The sequence below is a fragment of the Sarcophilus harrisii genome, chromosome 3 (genome assembly GCF_902635505.1).
Source record: "Sarcophilus harrisii chromosome 3, mSarHar1.11, whole genome shotgun sequence".
In the NCBI taxonomy this organism is placed as follows: domain Eukaryota; kingdom Metazoa; phylum Chordata; class Mammalia; order Dasyuromorphia; family Dasyuridae; genus Sarcophilus; species Sarcophilus harrisii.
The window spans coordinates 365,666,875-365,687,782 of record NC_045428.1 but is presented as its reverse complement, the minus strand read 5'-3'; the positions used below and the strand labels follow the sequence as shown (position 1 = coordinate 365,687,782).

The 20,908-nt window shown below is 32.9% G+C and overlaps 1 protein-coding gene across 1 annotated transcript in view; it reads left to right on the top strand.

The window, feature by feature from the left end:
- The window catches only part of LOC100921509 (aldehyde oxidase 3-like), an 83,896-nt gene that overhangs the window by 44,726 nt on the left and 18,262 nt on the right, over positions 1 to 20,908 (top strand). The window contains exons 22-31 of the mRNA XM_031960221.1: positions 3,531 to 3,664; positions 6,970 to 7,057; positions 7,301 to 7,387; positions 8,819 to 9,010; positions 9,323 to 9,550; positions 11,764 to 11,859; positions 12,180 to 12,308; positions 15,534 to 15,608; positions 17,095 to 17,147; positions 19,338 to 19,452. Coding sequence (XP_031816081.1) covers positions 3,531 to 3,664; positions 6,970 to 7,057; positions 7,301 to 7,387; positions 8,819 to 9,010; positions 9,323 to 9,550; positions 11,764 to 11,859; positions 12,180 to 12,308; positions 15,534 to 15,608; positions 17,095 to 17,147; positions 19,338 to 19,452 — 1,197 coding nt within the window. The remainder of the gene's footprint in view (positions 1 to 3,530; positions 3,665 to 6,969; positions 7,058 to 7,300; positions 7,388 to 8,818; positions 9,011 to 9,322; positions 9,551 to 11,763; positions 11,860 to 12,179; positions 12,309 to 15,533; positions 15,609 to 17,094; positions 17,148 to 19,337; positions 19,453 to 20,908) is intronic.

Here is a 20,908-nt window from a genome sequence, read left to right as displayed (position 1 = left end):
AAATGATATGTCTTGTGAATTTGAACTTTTAATGATGTGAATGTCATTTTCTGTTTGTGGATATGAAATAGCAATTGCTTTTGACCAAAGGATAGTGGAACTTTCCAAATTTCAATTTTCTATGCAGTTCACACAAATGAGGCTTGACCATTCTATTATTCTTTTATTCCTTATAGAATTATAGAATCTCAGAGTGTGTGCTAAGGGAATTAATAGAAATGAATTCACAGATGTAAGGGATTTTAGAGATCATCTGTTTTACTCCCTTTCCCTACAGATAACTAAATGAAAACCCCCCAAAATTATGACTTGCTCAGTCACCCATTGAGTTCATGATACATTGGAATTTTTGCAAATGTTTCCTTTTAGATATGAAATGCTAAGTAGCCTAAATATTTCACTTACAGATCATTTCCCCACTCTTCAGTCTAGTTGTTTATTTGTAGAGAGAGTATGTATATATGTTATCTTTGGACTAAAATATTGTTTACATTAACTGATATTTTGAGAAATCATGGATCCATAAAATGTAATTTGCAGTGTTCCTCAATTCTATTTACTACCCACCAAAAGTTTACCTTGTTCCTGATGTTAACTGAAACATTTACCTAGGTAAATAGACTGAAAATTCTTTTTAAAATTAAACTTTCTATAGAAGTTAAGTCAAATGTAAATGCAAAGAATAGGCAGAACATATTTTAAATATGCTAAATTTGCTAACAAATTTCTATTAGATTACTGTCTAGTTTTCATATCAAATCTTAGTTTCTTTAAGGTTTTGTGCATATAATCCACTAGTGACTTTTATGGCTGGCTGTTCTTATAACTATTCTTTCAACTTATTGGTCTAATACATATGTGTTTATTTTATTTTATTTTTAAAATTTTGGATTGAATCTGTGATTTCCCCTCTATCAGTGCAGATCAAGAACTATTCTTCAACTCATAGTCCCATAGTTCTCTGAGTTGCTGAGATTAAGTGATTTTCCAAGAGTCATAGCCAAGTGAATCAGACAATCTGTAAGCTTTATCATTATTATTATTATGTGCTTACAATGTGACAGATACTTAGCCTGAAATACTAAGATACAATGAAAAGCAAAAGCATAGTCCCCTGTTTCATTCTAATGGGGCAGTGACATGCAAACATCTACATATTTATACAATATATTTAGTGTAAATAAGCAGCAATCTCTGTGAAAGGTACTAACTTGGGAAGGGAGGCCAGGAAGGGAAAAGACCCCTTCCTTAAGGTAGGATTTTGAGCTAAGTCTGGAAGGAGGCCAGGAGATGAAGGTGAAGAAGTAGAGCATCATAATCATGGGGGACAACCAATGAAAAGAAGTAGAATTATGAATGGGGTAAGAAGAGAAAGAAAGCCAGTCCCTCTAGATTGTAGAGCACATAGAAGGGAATAAAGTTTAAGAAGACTGGAAAGGCAGGAAGGGAGAAGGTTGTGAAGGGCTTTAAAAAACATCTGTAGGATTTTATACTTGATCTTGGAAGTAAAAGGTAGCCCTTGCATTGTATTAAATGGAAAGCAGGGTGATGTAGCCAGGCTTGAAGTTTAGGAAGGTAATTTTGGTAATTGAATGGGGACTGAATTGTAGTGGGGGGTTACTTGAGATAAGGAGAGGGTTTGCACCTAGATAGTACCTATGTTAATGAAGAGAAGGATACACATAAGAGGGATGCTGTAAAGGCAGAAATATTTGGATTTAACAACAGATTAGACTTTTTAGGGTAAGTTCAAGTGAGGAATGAAGGATAGCACTGAGCCTGGGTGACTGCTAAAATGGTGATATTTTTGACAATAATAGGAAAAGTAGGAAGATCCAGCAAAGGAGACTCAGAAGTGATCAGACAAGTAGTAAAACGAAAACCAGGAGAGGATGTCAAGAGTTATGGAGAGGTCAAGAAGGATGAGGATTGAGAAAAATTCATTAGATGTGGCAATTAAGAGACCATTGATTTCTTTGGAGGGAGCAGTTTTAGTTGAATTATGAGGTTAACAGCTAGATTCCATGGGGATTAGGAACAGGAAAAATCAACTGGAGACACCAAATCTTGATAGCTTTAGTCCTGAACTGAGGCTGCTTCTATGTATGTCCATAATGTCACACTGCTCCTGTGTCAGTTTCAAGTGTATTTAAAGTCACTTTAAAGCATATACAGTGAAATTTCGTTACATCGTGGTCATTTATATTTTTCCACATTTATACCTTTTCCCTTGCTGCATTTACTGTAATTCAATATTTTTCCCCAATGTACAATTATATAAATCAATCAACAAACATTAAATGCCTACTATGTGCTACCCAAGGTGCTTGGCCCTGGGAATATAAAAGCAAAAACAAAACAATAGGAACATATATACACAAATAAATACAAAGTATATACTGAATAAAAAAGAGATAAAGGAAAGACCTCAGGTAATTAGAAGTGTCCCTTGAGATGAGCTTTGAAGGAAGCTTGAGATTTAAAGAAGTGATGGTGGACCAACTAAATGGCACAGTAGATAGAGAACTAACTCTGGATCAGAAGGATCTGAGCTCAAAAATGGTTTCGGAATATGATACTAGCTGAGTGACCCTGATTGCTTAAAAAAAAAAAGTTGTGGTGAAAAGAGAGCACATTCCTCCAAGGCTTTGTTGAATATGAAACTCAATGTAAAGAGTAGGTGAAGGCTTTTATGCAGGATGTTCAATTGTACTTTAGTACCTTCTCTAGAGACCAAGTTCCTTTATTGTAATCCCATGGTTTGAAGTTGTGAAGGATGTTAAGGATTTTCTTGCAGTTGCAGAAAAAGGCTTTTTGATTTGATAACCCAACGTAACAGGAAGGAAGATGATTACTCTTGTACAAGTTTTGAATTGACTGAACTGAGGAAAGCTTATTGTGATCTTTTTATTCCATGTTTTCACGTTCTATTATTATTGATGAAAAGAAAGTCTGAAAAGTAATGTTAAATGTTTCAAAAATCCCTTTTTTCCTTGGAAAATGGTTTTGGGGAATTTCTGTGGCCAAAACCATCACAGTTTCTAACGACTAACTTTTGAAAATTGAGTCTAATGGCTCTTAGCTTAACTGTGCCTCATACAAGTGTAAACATGTAAATGTGTAGCTTTTGCCTGTTTCCAGTTAAGTCAGTTCCACTTGGTATAAGGCTTTCCAGAATCAAACTTCTTTTGGAATAGCCAAGGTCATCTCTGAGTCATTAAGAAGTACAGAATAGGACTTTAGTGATATAATCATGATAATAATAATGTTAATAGCTTAATGTATTGCAAAGATGAAAGAAATATTTTAATTTAATCATTTTTCTGTTTATCTTTTCTTACACAAATCAAAGTTCCTTCTAATACCTAGAAAAATATAACTGGAGGGCTTTGTTTCTGTTTTTATGCATTAGCTCTGCATAAAAAAAAAGAAAAGATTTCTTTTTCACAAGTAAACAAGCAGCTTATCTGAAACGTGTGCTCTGGATGAATTATTATGCTGCATATAACAGATTATGTTCTGACTCATAGGAAAAAGTGGCGTCCACTTTAGGTATCCCCAAAAACAGAATCATCTGCCACATGAGACGGGCTGGTGGAGGTTTTGGAGGTAAAGTGACCAAACCTGCTCTACTGGGAGCTGTGGCTGCTGTGGCAGCAAATAAGTGAGTTTTCTTTAAGTTTCATAATTTTAAAAAATCTTATTTATGCTTTAATATTTTGAGCTCTAGAGGATTTGGTGCATAGAAACTCAGGAGCACTTTCCTTCAGATAATTTCTTGTCAAAATCATCTAGAAAGTTCTTATTAAACTTTCTCAGTGTTAGAGATCATGGGATATTAACAATTTAAAGGTTTACAAAATATTATTTTAGCAAAATCCTGTAGGTACTGTGAATTTTATTCTTATTTTATAGATGATAAAATTAAAGATTTGTCTGATGTTCTTTCAACAAAATGGTGACTTTTAAATAAGACTGCCTAACTTTAATATGCCATTCTCATTCAGTTTTAATTAAATCAGACTGACTTAATGATATGATATGTCAAACTTCTCATTTTGGTGCCTGCCTGAATACTTTAAATACTGATATACTGCTTTAGCCTAAATGCCTTCTGATTTCTCTGCATCATAGTACTTCACAATCTAGTTCAAACCTGTCTTCCTAGACTTATGTATTCTATGATTCATGTACTCATATGCCAGCCAAATTGGCTTTTTTGCTATTCCTTACACAAGAAATTCCATCTCCTTTCTTCATACTTTCACACAGATAACTTATATCTTACACCTTGAGAGAATTTCTTCTTTTATGTTAGCATATATATATGTAAAATAATGACATATATATATATACATATATATATATATATATAGGTTATTCCGTTAATAGAATATGAACTCCAAGAATGCAGAGATAATTTTATTTTTATCTTTATATCTTCATTCTGGCACATAATAAGCATTTGTTGATTGGTAGAGATATGTTCAATGAATCCATAAATGCTACGCCAGTATATAGAAATCTCTCAACCATAAAGGGGAGTCTGGGAAATTGAGAACAAAGTGGAGGAAATAAAAGACAACTTGTAATTTCAATATTAAATATTTTAGAGGAGAAAATCTCACTGGTATCAATAGATTCCCATAGAAATCTTATTTGCATTACATAGAACATTAAAGTTTCCTGAAGCAAAATTTTAGAAATGCTATACTAAAACAATTCTGAAATTATTGTGGGAAAATCAAACAGGATTGGATTACCCTTCCCCTCAAATTGGGTCACATTAATTACATTTTCATATTGTTGAGATTTCTAGGCAGATTTTTCAAAGATTTTGAGTTACTGTATACATATTGAGAGTATAAACATGCACACACAGATACAGATATATACTTAGAATTAATAGCCACCATTTTTTTCAGCTGACAATAGGGAGAAACCCTAAGAGCTCCAGAATACAGAAACCAATAACTAAATAATTTTGTAATCAGTTTGAGTCACACAATTATTGGTAGGGCTGCTATTACTGTTGAGAAGCTAAGAAGGCTTACCAATGTCTTTCCAAAATGTGGCATCCATAGGCAGACACAGGGCCAAGCACAAGTCCACTAGACACCTTCAAGTCTGATACCAAACTATTAAGGACTACTTTTTGAATCTAACCATTCAATGTGTTCCAAATCCACCTGCTTATAACACAAAAGTCTCTTCTCTTTTTTAAAAGGAAGAATAAAAACTCCATAAAGAACTTTGTCAAATGACTTAATGAATTTTAGGCAAATTACTTCAACTATTTCCCCCTGATTTACTATTATGGTAACCCCGTCAAAAAAGGGAAATACATTAGTGTGATTGTAACCTATTCTTTATGAAGCTATTTGGCCCATTATGACTTTTGGTTTCTTTTTGAAGTGTTCACTGACCTTTTAATGATATTTTAAAATTTTGCCAGAAATCAAAATAAAGTTAATCTTATCATAGTTTGCAGACTTAATTTTCTCTTTTTTTTTGTTTCTATTGAAAATCAGGACAACATTTACTATTTTTACTTCTATAATATTTCCACAATCATTTAACATCACTGACAATGGCCCAGTAATCATCTCTGACAGTTCTTTCAGTAGCCTAGAGTGTAGTTCATTTGGTCCAGGAGAATTGAACTCTTCTAGTGTAATAGGATAACTTATTACTTATCTTTTTATTATCTTGAGTACCAATCCTGTATAAGCTTTTTTTTTGGTCTTGTTCATTCCAGTCCAAAAATAATTTTCAGTGGCAGAAAAAAACACATTCTGATCAATCATCACTAACTACCTGGGACATCTGCACCTAGTTGTCCCATAGACATCTCAAACTCAACATCTCCTAAACAGAACTTCTTGTACTCCTCCAACTCACTCTACTGTTTCAACTTTAATCTTCAGAAGGGTTTTAACATTTCTAAAAAATCAGCCACTAATTCAAGTCTGATAATAGTTATAAGTTAGTTATATGGTTGTTGTTATTGAATCCTTTTTCAGTTGTGTCTGATTCTTTATGACCCCTTTTGAGTTTTTCTTCAAAAAGATACTGGAGTGGATTTCCATTTCCTTCCTCAACTTATTTTATAGATGAAGAAACTAAGGCAAACAGGATTAAGTGATTTGCCCAAGGTCACACAGCTACTAAGTATTTGAGACTAAATTTGAACTCAGGTCTTCTTGGTTCCAGGCCTGGCATTCTGCTCACTGAACCACCTATCTGCCTATTAAAAAGAACCTATTATAAATGCTACAGATTTTCTCACCCATAAGGAAAGCTTTAATTTTTTCCCTTTATTTTCAAGCTTAAATAAAACAAATTACTTTATAATATTTCTTGAGACTAACTTGAACAATGATTTCATTAGACTTTGGGCTTTTATATCATTAAGGGAAGAAAAAGTCTTCCTGAAATCTCCCCAGATCTTCAATTCGGTCCTCAATCTGAGACCAAGTATAAAATTCTTTGTTTGGTACTTAAAGTTCTTGATAATCTAAATTCCCTTCCTTTTCAACCCTTCCAGTCTTCATACATCTCATATGACTTCATATAGTCTTTTATCCAGTGATATCCTCAGCATCTTTGCTGTTTCTCTATTTCCTGATTCTGGGAATTTTCATAGATTTCTGCCTCTTGGCTTCCTTAAAGTCTTAACTAAAATTTCACCATCTCAAGTAATCCTTTCCAAATCTCTTTTAAATCTAGATACTGCTCTTTGTTGATTATTTATTATTTATTCTGTATATAACTAGTTTGTTTATATATAGTTGTTTGTATGTTATCTCCTTTAGGCTTTGAGTTCCTTTGGGGTAGGATCAGACTTTTGCCTTTCTTTGTAACTGTTACTTGATATAAGTATTTGACAAATGTTTATTACCTGAGTGACTGACCAATTGTTTATTATTCTCTTGATTTTTCCCTAAAAGTTTGATTCATTTCTTTCAGGACTGGACGCCCAATTCGTTTTGTTTTGGAGCGTGGAGATGATATGCTGATTACTGGAGGACGCCACCCACTACTTGGAAAATATAAAGTGAGTGAGCAAAGAATTGAGGAAGTAATAGAGAAAGTATGGAAAAGTGATGGATTTGTGATTTCAAACTTTTGCATAATGCTACATACATTCTTTATGGATTATCATGAAGGAAAGAATGGTCTCTGAAAAGACACTAAAAAAAATTAATATGTTATGTGATTTTACATGCAATGTAAATTATTCACTATAATGCTTTAAATGCCAATTGTTCTCAAATGTTTATGTATATACCAATTCTAGGTAGGCTTTATGAATAATGGCAAAATCGAGGCTGCAGATATTGAATATTATATTAATGGAGGATGTACACCAGATGAATCAGAAATGGTAAGCTACTTATATAAATGTGCCATGTCTTTCATTATTAAGGACAATCAACTTAAAACGATCTTTGTAAGTGTAGTGTGTTGGAGGATCTCTTTTTAGTGGGTCACCAGTAGATGAAATGTAGAGTAATAACAAAGTTAATTAGCAGAAGAAGAATCATATGGTATACAAGTTGAATATTTCCTCAATTCACTCTTTCTTATTTCTATTCATTCTAGTTCCAGCTCAGCTGCTTATGTGAACAAATAAATATCTCTCTTTCCTATTTCCCAGTCCCACACTTTCTTTTTGAACACTTATCCGGTTCTGATCTCTCACTGATTGTACTGCCACTGTTTCCATAAAGACTGTTTTTTGCATCTGGCTCATTCCTATCAATACTTTAATACTCTGAGTAGGAGAAAATAATGGAGTGATTAGTGGGGCTTAAAATTATTCCATTTACAATAAAAGAGAGCAAGACCAGATCTGAGCTAATGACTTTATATAGGAAGGAAGGAAGGAAGGAAGGAAGGAAGGAAGGAAGGAAGGAAGGAAGGAAGGAAGGAAGGAAGGAAGGAAGGATCAAACAAATGAATGAATAATTGAAAGAGTTAGTTACATTAACACAACTGGAAGTGGTCAATTGGGCCCTCAATGGGGCTGCTATGACTATTCACAGGTTGTTGTTTATCTTTCATTTTCAAAGAGGACCATGGCATCAGGAAGAAAATATCATGACTTGCAAGTGAATTGGATTTAAGTGAGACAGGACACCTGTCTCACTCTCTCCTCCAAAACCATCTAGGTCCAGTGGCAAGATATAGATCAGAATAACTAGAGATGACTCCCACATAAATAGTACATTTAGAAAGAGCTTAGAGCCCAGAGACCAAGTTGTAGCTTTTTTATTTACTCCCCGTTTGAATGTCTTGAGATCTGAACTTTCTCTTCTGTAAAGTAGATTTTATAATATTTTCATTATCTATTTTGTGGAATTGTTGTATGGACTGTACTTTGTGAACTACTAAGTCACTATAAGAAATGTTAGGACCATTATTATTTTCTATTTTGTGTCAGATATTCCAATCAAATGTTCAATGTTAATGTTTTTCTGTTCTATTGTTAAGGCCTTTAGCTGTTTCTCCTGGTGAGAAGAGCAAGGGTCTCTCAACACCTCAATGGTAATCATTGACTTTTCCCAAGTGTTTTATATAGCAACTATTTATCAGCTGCTTGATGAGAACTGAAGATAAATATCTGACACAAGACTGAAGATAAATTATAAATTTTAGAGGTCAAATTTTTATGAAAAGGATGATGTTCATATTCTTGGTAGTTTAAGTGTTATTTTGCCTTTTGGGAGGAAGACTGGGTTGCTTATCCTTTGAAATGCTATCTAATATTAATAATTTTATTCTAAACCAGTGTCCATCTTTGGAAAAATTTCAGGTGATAGAGTATGCTTTACTCAAGCTGGAAAATGCTTATAAAATTCCCAACCTTCGTGTTCAAGGCCGGATTTGCAAAACCAATTTGCCATCCAATACAGCATTCAGAGGCTTTGGTTTTCCTCAGGGAACCTTTGTGACAGAGTACTGGATAACAGCTGTGGCAGCTAAATGTAATTTACCACCAGAGAAGGTAATTTAAAAAGAAAAGAAAAGATCAAATGGAGACAAGACTTTTTTTTGCCATAGTTGCATAACATTTCTTCTTTTTAAAATACATTTTTTATTGAAAGCTTATTTTTTAAATCATCTTACTCTCTTCTTTTATTCTTTTCCTCTTTCCATCCTGATTTCAGCCATTCTATGTAAGAAAAGTTTTTTTTTCCACAGTTCCTTAAATGACTTTTTTTTCTTTCTAAGTTGATCCATATTGATAGAACACACTCATATATTAATCTCAAATTTCTGCAGGTCTTTGTTGTAATGTCTGTATATTTTTCATCAGATTAGGGAACTAAACATGTACAAAACTGTTGATAGAACAATCCACAAACAGCAATTTGATCCAAAGAATCTGATAAGATGTTGGAATGAATGTATGGAAAAATCTTCATACTATAGCAGAAGAAAGGCTGTAGAATTATTTAATCAGCAGAATTACTGGAAGAAGAGAGGGATTTCCATTATTCCTATGAAGTTCTCTGTAGGATATCCAAAGACATATTATCATCAGGTAATTTTTGAAAATTAATTTTAAAAGCGTCTTAATTCTAAACACGTTAAGTAAATTCATCTGTGAATTGTCATGTCAAGAAATATTCTACATGAGATCTTTCCTAATCCCCTCATTTGCTAATGTTCCCCTAATTATCTTATGTTTAAATATTTCACACTTATTTTTATATCTATTCTGTATTTACTTACATATGCTATAGCAGGAATTATTTATTTTTTAAACATCTTTGTGTCTCTCTTCAGTATATAGCATTGTGCTATTTCACATTGTGGGCAATTAATAAATTCTTATTTAATGAATTAAGCACTTACTTTCCCTCTTAATCAGATAGAAGGCAGTAAGAGAGAATTTGCCTTAATTTAATACTCTGTGTAGGTAGAGCAGCAATTAGGGGAGGGTGGTCTTATGACAAGAGACACTAGTCTGCCTATCTATTTTGGAATTCAGTAACAGACATTTTCTATCATGTTTGGAAGGAAAGTTAGTTTACAGACTCTCTAAGAAAAATCTCAGTGTTTTGAATCAAGAAATGGTAATGATCAATTTAATTCAGCACCTATTTATTGATAAACTCTTACAGGTTAGCACTATGTGTAGCAATGTGAGAAATGAGAGAAAAATGAAATACAAATCTTATTATCAAGGAGTTTATAGTCATATTGGGGATTCAGAAATCAACTAATATGAAATATTTAAATAAGAGCATAAAATCCTGGTGGATGGATACTCACCTGAAAGTACCTAGGAGTCCTGAAAAGGGATCAATGTGAGCTGGAGAGACTCCAGGAATGTCTTCATGGAAGAAGTAGAATGCAAGCTGTGTATGGAAGAGTGGGTAGGGTTAGAATAAGCAGAAAGGGGGAGTAGAGAAAGCATTGAAGGCAGAGAGATAACTTGAGCAAAGTCATTGATGCCAGAATGAACATGAGGGGGCAATAAAGAGACAGATATGTCTGGAAAAGGTTTGGTCTGGGAGACTATATTACTAATAGTTATCCCAAGCATGATCAAGGGAATGCTGAAGTCAATAAAGAACAATAAACTCTAAGATTAATAAGAGTATACTAAAATTTAGGATTCATCATTTATTTTTTGAAGGATAGTGTGCTATTTCCCCAAGACCAGCCCGGACTTTACACATATTTTTTAAACTAAGCCCAGAGTCTCATCTATTGGAGCTCAGAAGCTCACATAAAAGAAGAAAGAAGGAGAAAGTGGCCCTTCCTAGCACCCTATGTTTGCAAAGGGCCAGAGGTAAATGGGGTATTTTAGAAGTAATAAGAAATGACAACTCAGTAAATACAGAGTTCGGGGGGAAAAAAAGGTAAAACATATACCTGTATATCAAAATTCAGCAGTCATTGTAATCTGAGGCAACAGGAAGAATTAACAGTTCAATTGATAGTCAATAAAACCAAGTCCCAGATAGATCAGCATAAAGGGTTTAAATCCAAGCAAAGAGTTTCTCACAATTTGTTGCATCTAATGGACTCATCCTTATAGGTTTGAAGTCTGTGAGAGTATGGGGGTGGAGGGAGTATACTTGCCTTTCTCTTCTTCCAGATGGACCCTAGAGAAGGATAATTCTTGCCTATCTCTCCTTCCTCTTCACCTACCCCCCCACTTCTGATTGGTAGGCAGTGATATCAGTATGGTAGATAGGTGGTAGAAACAAAGAAATCAAATCTTATCAGGATACGATTTAGCCCTATATAAGACAAGCATTTATTGAAAGGAGATAGAGTTTAGTTAAGATATATTTCTAGCCCCCCAATTGACTTACAGTTAATAAGGTAATGAGACATCTCCACAGATAGCTGTAATATTGATTTCATGATGAGTGTATTAAAGAGCTACAAAACAAATTGGGATAACTCTTTTTTGATTAAAGTAAAAAGCAGCTTTGTGTTGGGTACCCAGCAAACATTTAATAAGTATTGGAAAAATATATTGAAAAAAATGGTTGGGACATGGCTAAATTCCAATAATTAGATGTACATTCAGTTTCTTTTATTTCTAAATTCTTCAGTAAAACTCATGCTATTCTGGATGATTCTTTCTATTTGTTGAGGACAAGTTTACTTCTATCATTGCTAGAATTAAATTATGCTAAATTTTACTTGATAAGTCACTTTGGTCCACATTGCCATGGTTTATAAAGATTGTTTTCAAGGTAAGAAAAAGAGTCAGTTTATATTTTTGTTTTCCAGGCTGCTGCTTTGGTTCACATTTATACAGATGGGTCTGTATTAATTACACATGGGGGAACTGAATTGGGACAGGGTCTTAACACCAAAATGATACAGGTGAGAAAAATATTTTCTGTACTCTAGTTAAATTCAGAATCGCACTATTTGAACTCATGTACCTTTGACAAAATTTAATGCTCTATAAAGATTAAGGGTTTTAAAATCTAAAGGTATTTCTGCTGGGGAGGGTGAGTAGGGAAAATGACTGTAATATAAGTTTTAAAAAATTAAAGTTAAAATGGAATGTTCTTTGATGTGTCTATAAATTAGGATTTATTATATATAATGATATATATTTTTTAAAAACCAGCCCTTGAGTATGTTAAAAATCATAACTGCAGAGGGAATTAAAAGTTATCTGTTCATTTGTCATTCAGGTGGCCAGCCATGAATTAAAGATACCAATGTCAGATGTGTACTTAAGTGAAATGAATACTGGAATGGTACCAAATACAATTGGGACTGCAGCATCAATTGGAGCTGATGTCAATGGGAAAGCACTGCAGGTTATGGGCTCAACTTTCAGATTTCTTTTAAATAGTTTTCATTTTTGTACAGATAAATCTTTGTACCTCGGAGTTTCTCCTGATGTTTTTGGTTTATTTTGATTGACATTTGGATTGAAACAACAAATAGCTCAAAGTTTTTTTTTTTGTTTTGTTTTTATTGTGAAATAGTAAATATTTTTCTTTTTTTTTAAACAGTAGTAAAATTTTAATTTTTCCACAATTAATTACCAAAAAGCCCAATTTACTCTTTATCTTCTCAAAAGAAGAAGCATTATATTTTTTCTTTTAACATCCCCTTCCCTGATGTAGAAATCTTTCCCCCCCCCAAAAAAAAGGACTGTTTCTTTTCTATTGGAAGGCTATATACTTTTGTCATTAACAAAGAGCTCTTTCCAAAATTTTTGTATAGAGACAAGTATAAATTTGCACTAATTCTTCTCTCTCTTTAAATTTAAATCCCTATGTTAAGACAAAATAAAGTTATGAATAAGACCTTGCCTGTAAATCTTATGGGTTGGTTAGGCATAAATATTTCCACAGAGAGCCTACTAAATATAATAGAGAACTTAAAAATTCATAGAAAACTGAAGAACCTGCAGGCTAACAGAGGCCGGTGGTTGTTATTCCTTTTTAAGGGTAGAAAGGAGGGATATAATTCATTAATTATTCATATGTTGAATGTTGTTATGCATTTTTGTATGGCCATGGTATGCCATTTAATGAGACATATTTCACTTCCAACTGGACTCATTCTCTGGACTTCATTTGCCTGGTCTCTCCTCTCCTTTCCTGGCCATCTCTTTATATGTTCTCTTTTTATATTAGAGTGTAAATTTCCTGAGGGACCCTGTCTCTTTGCTTGTTTTTAATATCCTTAGTACTTACATGATACCTAGTTCCATCCTTCCTCCTCCCACCCCAATCCCTCTCTGCCTTTATTTCTTCCTTGCCAATTTTGTTATGCAATACTAGGGAAGATGAAAGCTTAAGTAAGCTTTGTCTCTTTTGGAGTTTACAGTCTGGTTGGTGTTATAAGAGAGACGTAAATAAATATTTTTAGATTTAGAAGAAGATTGTCTACCTTTGTAGCTAGAACCTGATCCACATTTAAATTTCATTTCTACTACTTATTACTTATGTGATTTTTGATAAAGTTGCTTAGCTTCTTTAGCTTCAGTTGCCTTATCTATGTATAAAATGAAAAATGAAAAATGACATTAGTTTTCTATAAAATCCTTTTCACATCTAAATCATTTGATTTAGAAGATGGAAAGGTCTAAAATGTAAGGTACTCTGTAGCAGTGGTATCAAACTCAAATAGGAACTTCTTTTAGAAGCTACAAATTAGCATTTTCTATTTTCTATTGTATTTTTTTTATTATTTCCCAATTACATTTTAATCTAGTTCTACTTAGAAACTTTGTGAGTTTGACAACCTCTGACCTACAGGGATGCATCAGAGCACAGATGTATAGGTGGAAGGGAGCTCACAAGTGGGTAGATCACAGGGAATTGTGCAAGGCTGGAAAATAAAGAAGTGAACTTTACCTGCATTAACACATTTGATCTTCACAATGGCCCTTTGTGGAGGTAGTGGAATGTAGTAACAAAACTTTGCAGGTGGAAGTTTAGTGGCTATTTCACCCAGCACCTAATGAACTTTTCTACCTGGCAAGAATCAGCATATCATCCTTTTTTCAAAAAAATGTTAAGGGAACATGCTCAGAGAGTAAATAAATTTCTCATTATCTCATAGCTAACAGTTGATAGAATCACAGTTTGATGGACCAATACCTGTCAATATGATATCAGGAAATTTCGAGACCTTCTTGGTTTAGGCAGAAGTTATAAAATCATAGACAGAGCTAGGAAAAAAAAACCTAGATCCAGCCTTGTGAAAGAAATGCAAGATAGCAGAGGCAGTACCTAATCAGTAGCATAATTAGCAAAGAGATGACCTTACAGGAAGACCTGAGTCCAAACCTGCTTCTGATTATATTATACTGATTCTGTCACTTGAATAAGTCAGATAGTCTGTCATGCCCCAAATCACTCTAAGGTTATAATTTGCAGAACAGGTTTCATACGTTGCATTGATAGGGAAGTTTCCTTATTTGGAAACCCCCTTCCTTCTCTCTCTCTCTCTTTCTCTGTTTGTCTCCGTCTCTGTCTCTCTCTTCCCCCCTTTCTTTGTCTCTCTTTTTGTCTTTCTCCCTCTCCCTCTCTCCCTTTCTCCCTCCTTCTCCTTCCCTCTGGAATAGCGTATGGAGTATAATGGCCATATACAATGAAATCACAGGTCCAACCTGAAAAAAAATTTCATACAAAATAGTCTCCTGTAAATAGATATGTTTCCTATGTCTGAATGCATTGATAATCCCGTTTGTTCATTACATTTTCATATGTATTTTATGAAAATATGCAGTCTTCCGTGTTGGTTGCTAAGGGACTGGGCCCAGCTCTAGATGTACTAAGAGGCAGAGAAGTGACTGTCTTCTGTAGCTCAAAAGGAAAGTTTCCACATATTTACTAGTACCAGTGTTAGTATGTTAACTCAGCCTGAAAAATGAGTGAGGTGATAGGTGGAGCTATATGAGGATTAAGTTCCATATCAGAGAGCAAGTATATTTTGGAATTTAGGGCATGATGTATAGATTCCACATAGAAGAGAAAGGCCTAGGAACTAAAGAGGGAACTAACAAAGAATAAGAATCAAATTCTGAAGTTGTTGATGAGAACCAAATAAAACTAAAAATCTTTACAAGCTGTGAAACCTATAACATACCTTTTTCATCTGTTACTATATACTTCCCTATATGCTCTCTCCCCCCCCCCATAGTAGATTATGTTAAATCTTCTTTTAAGCTACTTTAGAAGTGTGAAAACAAGGAGGAGATTCTTTACTTACAGACTCTCTGTCTTTGGGATGGTTGTAAGGAATCCAATAAAGCTAGGTAGCAAAGGAAATCCGATAGAGTTGGCCTATAAGTTACATCTCAGGTAGACTGGTTGGTTAAAAAAAAAGTGAGGTAGTATCACCAGATTGGGTTGGCTATTCAATATACTGTATAGTATCTAAATAAGTTTATTTGTTTATAATTTATATTAATTTTAATTTTATATTTATAATATTTATATTTAATAAATATTTTAAATTGTATTTATTATTTAAATATTTATGATTTAATTTTATCACCTCCTTCATACTATTATCACCTTCAGACTGCATGTCAGACACTAATGAAACGCCTTGAACCCATCATCAGCAAGAATCCCAATGGCACTTGGAAAGACTGGGTGAGTATAATTGGCCAAAGAATAAAACCATTGACTCTATATATTTGTATTGGATCACCAGTTTAAAGAGTCTGTTCTACATTTCTGTATTTCTTATTGTTTAGTCCTCTGGATTAGGCTACATCCTAAGATTAGGATGTATCATATAAATAGTTCTTTGTAAAAACATTCTTGAATGCAGGTGATTGATCATCTATTCACAGTTTACAAGTGAAGAACGATCATTCTCATACCCAATGTAATAGCACAATGGATACTAAGGTTTCCTTTTAATGATCAAAATAATAGTTCCATGGTTCTATGTACTATATTTTTTTAAAAAAAGAAGGACTTTTACAATGACAAATAGTATACACTGTTAGGAGGGGGGATTCCAAATAAGGAAACTTATTTGTGTTATACTAACTCCTATTAGTGTGCTACTAGTAATTTTCTAAAAAAAAATTCTTGGTGTGATTTAATAATTTTGATACTCCCAATATATGTGATAGCTAGTCATGGAGAAAATCTTTTGGATTGATACTTTTTTTTTATATCTGAAAAAACACCTCAATCAACTTTCAAACAACAAAATCATTAGGAAAAAGCATTAAAACAGAATTAATTGAACAGGAGTTGAGAATAACAATGTCTTGAAAACACTGAATGCATCTTTATTATATATAATTTTCATAAGAAACAAGTCCTTAGAGATGAGGCTCTCAGTTAAGGAAGAATAAAAACTGGAAAAAACTGGATTGATTTGTAATGATACTATTAATTTATCAATAATTAAATACTTTCCTCTAAGGTTCTTTAAAATTAAGATTGTGCATTAACATATATATGTATATATATATATATATACACACTCATATACAGATATAGCTATAGATATAATTGTTGTTCATATAGCTTCTGTAGTGTGGAAATCCACCAAAGAGGGGATCCCTAAATTATATTGGGAAAAGCATTATCTCTGAGTGGTAGAAGAAGGTAAACTGTCAAATTTTCTTGGAGATTTTCAAAATTGATAATAATCACTGGAATTTTGCATTGGCTTGTTAAATAAAGCCATAATTCTATTGACTATGTTCAGACTTTGTAAATCAACAATTAATCTATCAGCAGGCATGTATTAACACATTACTATGTGCCAGCTATGGTACAGAGATAAAAATTAAATGATTGTTGCCTTAAAGGCACTTATATTTTCTTTGAAGTATATATATATATATATATATATATATATATATATATAAATGAAGAAATATATATGTATGTAAATTCAAATCCAAACATGTTGTGAACAATATAATTACAGAAACATGTTTGGATTTGAATTTCACTCAAGATTCATTGGCTTATTTCTCTAGAGAATTAATCTCCCAAATAATTATAGGGTAGTATGCAACCTAGTCATATTTTTGGACTTCTTATGTAATAGTGTTATTGTTTTATTATTTTGATAAAATAGCTTATATTCTTAGAAATATTATTTTTATAGGCTAATGAAGCCTTCGTCCAAAGCATTAGTCTCTCAGCCACTGGATATTTTAGGTAAGGAATATTTAAATGTTTTTCTTCTAAAATTATTCTCTATTTAAAGCTTCTTAAACTGTGGCCATGGGGTTTTGTAATTGAATGTGGGAGTCATGAAATTATGATTTGTTACCAGAAAATGTTTGATTTATATACCTGTTTTCTATACCTTTATACACATACCTGTGTAAAAATTTCTCAGGCAAAATGGGATCACAAGTGGAAAAAGTTTAAGAAGTCTTCCTCTATATGAGAGATTAAGTTGTAGACTATTTAATGATATAGGCTCTTTTTTTTTTTTAACATAGTCCAATATTTGTTTACATAAAATCTTTGTTTTTGAGTGTCCATTTTGTATATTTTCTCTTCCAAATTCTATTAGATGGAATGATATTTAATTTTTAACAAAAATATTATTGATGGAATACAAGCTATTTCAAGATGGATCCTGTTACTTTATACTTGTTTCAACTATGTTTTACATTAAAGTTTGTTGTTTTCTCTGTAAAAAAGAATATTCAGTCAATTTTTCTGGTTGTTTAGTCATTTTTCAGTTGTTTCTGATTCCTCATGATCCTTTTGGGGGTTTTCTTGGTAAAGATACTGGGTGGTTTGCCATTTCCTTCTCAGCTCATTTTGCATATGAGGAAACTGAGGCAAAGTTACTTTAAGATTAAATGAGTTGCCCCAGTGTCACACAGCTCTTACATGTCTGAAGTTATATTTTTCATAAATAAGCAAAATAATCATTAAGTATTTTTTGATGTTAATCTTTTTTTTTTTTTTTTTGCCTATGCTGGTTGTAGCCAAAATAATCATGGGATTTGGAACATATAAAGACCATAGTTTTAATATTAAAAGGACCCTTAGTTATCCTCCAATCTATCCCTACTTCACTATTTTACAGATGAGGAAACTATGAAATTATGACTTATCCAAAATTTCACAGGTAATGATGGAATAGGAATTTGAGCTCAAGTATTCTTACTCCATAATACAACTGCATTCTACAATACTGACTCAAAGACACTTAATTGATCTTATTAGAATATATATAAATGTGTGTATATTTGTGTATTTGAAATATATATATATATATATATTTAAATATCAAGAAAAAAATTTATTGATCCATATGTGTGAATTTATGGGCTTAGAAAAATTCTAGGTAGGAAAATTTCCTTCGTTGATGCAATTGATGTTTATAACTCATACTCTTAAAAAGTTGTTTGGGAGACACTGAGAGTTTAAATGATTTTCCTATAGTAACTGAGCTAATATATCTTCCTGACTCCAAGGCTAGACTTTTTCTCCACTATCCCAAGCTACCTCTCAGAAAACAACTGGTTAAATATAAAGAATAAAAGAAAAATATAAAGTTGAATTTAGGCTAGCGTTTAGCATTAAAAAGGTTTTTCTGTCTCCATTTCCTGCATGAATGAATGAATGGGGAGGAGGGAAAAGATCTGGACAAAGAGAACAGAATGGAAAATCTAGAAAACTAGGGTTCTCCTACTCAGTTCACAGTGTAATTTTGTTAATTTTGTTTGAACTTTTACTTCAAACTTACTTATTTGTTTATAGGTAAGTATAAAAACCTTTCAAAGTCAATATAAAAAAATTTTCGCATTATGTATACCATGACTTTCCTTAACATGAATGGTCAATAATCATTTAGAATAGCACTATCTTATCCATACTTATTGCCTTAGTTTCCTCAATTATAAAATAGAGTTAAAATAGCATTTACTTTCTAGGGTTACTGTAAGAATTAAATGATGTTTGTAAAGCACTCATTTGTATATTTGTAAGGCACTTAGTGCAGTGTCTGACACTTACTAGGTTCTAAATAAATTCTTGCTTCCCCCTTCAATTTGCCATCTCCTCAGGCTCTTTTTAATCACTACTTATCTGACTTCTTTACTATAACTTTTCTCTCCAAAGTTATTAATAATCTCTTAATTCCAAAATCTAGTACCCCTTTTCAGTCATCAACCTTCTTGACCTTTACAACTTTGGATACTTCTGAGCATACTTTGTACTGTGTATGCTATATTCTCTTATAGGTATACCTGTTGCAACCTCTCAGTAAGTTCTTTAAAGGCAGGGCTATGTCATTTTTATGTTCGTGTCTTTATTACTTAGTATAGTTTCTTGAACATAATATACATTTAATTAATACATGCTTATTGAATTAAATTGAATCAGGGGCTACAAAGCACACATGGACTGGGTGAAAGGAGAAGGTGATGTTTATCCATACTTTGTTTTTGGAGCAGCCTGTTCAGAGGTTGAAATTGACTGCCTAACAGGAGCCCATAAGGTAAAGAATGCATGTCATTTTATTATCTTATTTATTAAAATAAAAGTTTTTCATAAAAGAATACATAAAGTTCATATTTTTTAATGCATACGGTAAGAGTTCTCTTTCTTTATAGAAGAACATTGGCCTGTCCACTTGTTCTTAAATCTTTTTTTTCATTTCGGAAAGTCACAGGGCATGCCTAATTCCTAAGGTGGCCCACTCTGTGTTAAGCCACAGAAACCCTTTTTTGAATTCTGGGGAAATATTAAAGTCTTAAATATAGTCGACAAAAGAAGAACTTGCTTTCTAGATTATCATGTAGGTTTAAATGAGTTTTCAATCATCCTTATTCTAATCAAACTTTATTTTTCACTAGAATATAGTATAATTTTGATGGTAATATTTTCCCATTCTCCTTAATGTAGAAATGATTGTATTCATTAATTCTGGTTTCACTTTGTTCTTGTTCCTGTTTGCGTAGAAAGCCAGAAACAACACCTTTTCAATTAGGAAGTTTTAGGTACTCTACATATTGGACAATAAGTATAGACCTTAACCTTTTTTGTTTAATTATTTGTTTGGACATTGCTTCATTCAATCAAAGATTTATTAAGAACTTACTGTGTATAAAGCATTTGTCTAACATTTTGGGAAACATAAATTTATAAAAAAAAAATATATAGTTTCGTGAAGCTCCATTTATCCGAGGGATAAAACACAAATGCAGGTAATAATTAATCCTGAAGTTCTGACTTCCAGTGTTACAGGTAAATAGATGGTCATTCTCCTGAACTACAGAAGTAGAAAGCAAGTAAACAAACAGGAAACCTCTATACATCATTAGGAAATGGTGTGGCAACTGCCACATGCAATTAAGTACTCTATTAGGTTTTGTTTCTAGCCAAAGAAAGTAGGTGGCAGAGACTTTGACTTGAATTCTTCTGGCAACAGTTGAATTGCACAAAGATATCAGGTCTTGATAACCTTCTGGACTGCATGTTATGGTTGTCTAAGACCATAAGAGAAAGGAGAGTATTGATGAGTTAAACGTCAAGTGGAAATTGGAATTAAGACCTCATGCCCTTTACTGAGGGTACTACTTACTGTTATATACATATCATTATGTCGTGGTTTTGGATTAAAGGAGAGGGAGTGAAATTCTATGAACCAAATTTTTTAAAATTATGTATAGTGCTTACTTTTAAAATTATCCAGAATTACAAATGGATATGGTTTGAAGATTTTTTTTAATCTTTACTGAAATATTGCATTTTGTAAAGACATTTGTGAAGATTGTGTATTTTTAAATCAGCAGGAGTCAGGAATTCAGGTTAGGGGAAAATTGTCAGTCTTTATTCTCAGTGAAGAAGGATCGGAGGTGGAAGAGAATCGGCGATAGCAATGTGTGCAGCTGAGTCAAGAAGCTAGCTAGACCAGCAGCCACATGACCAGCAGCCAGGAGTATCGAACCCAG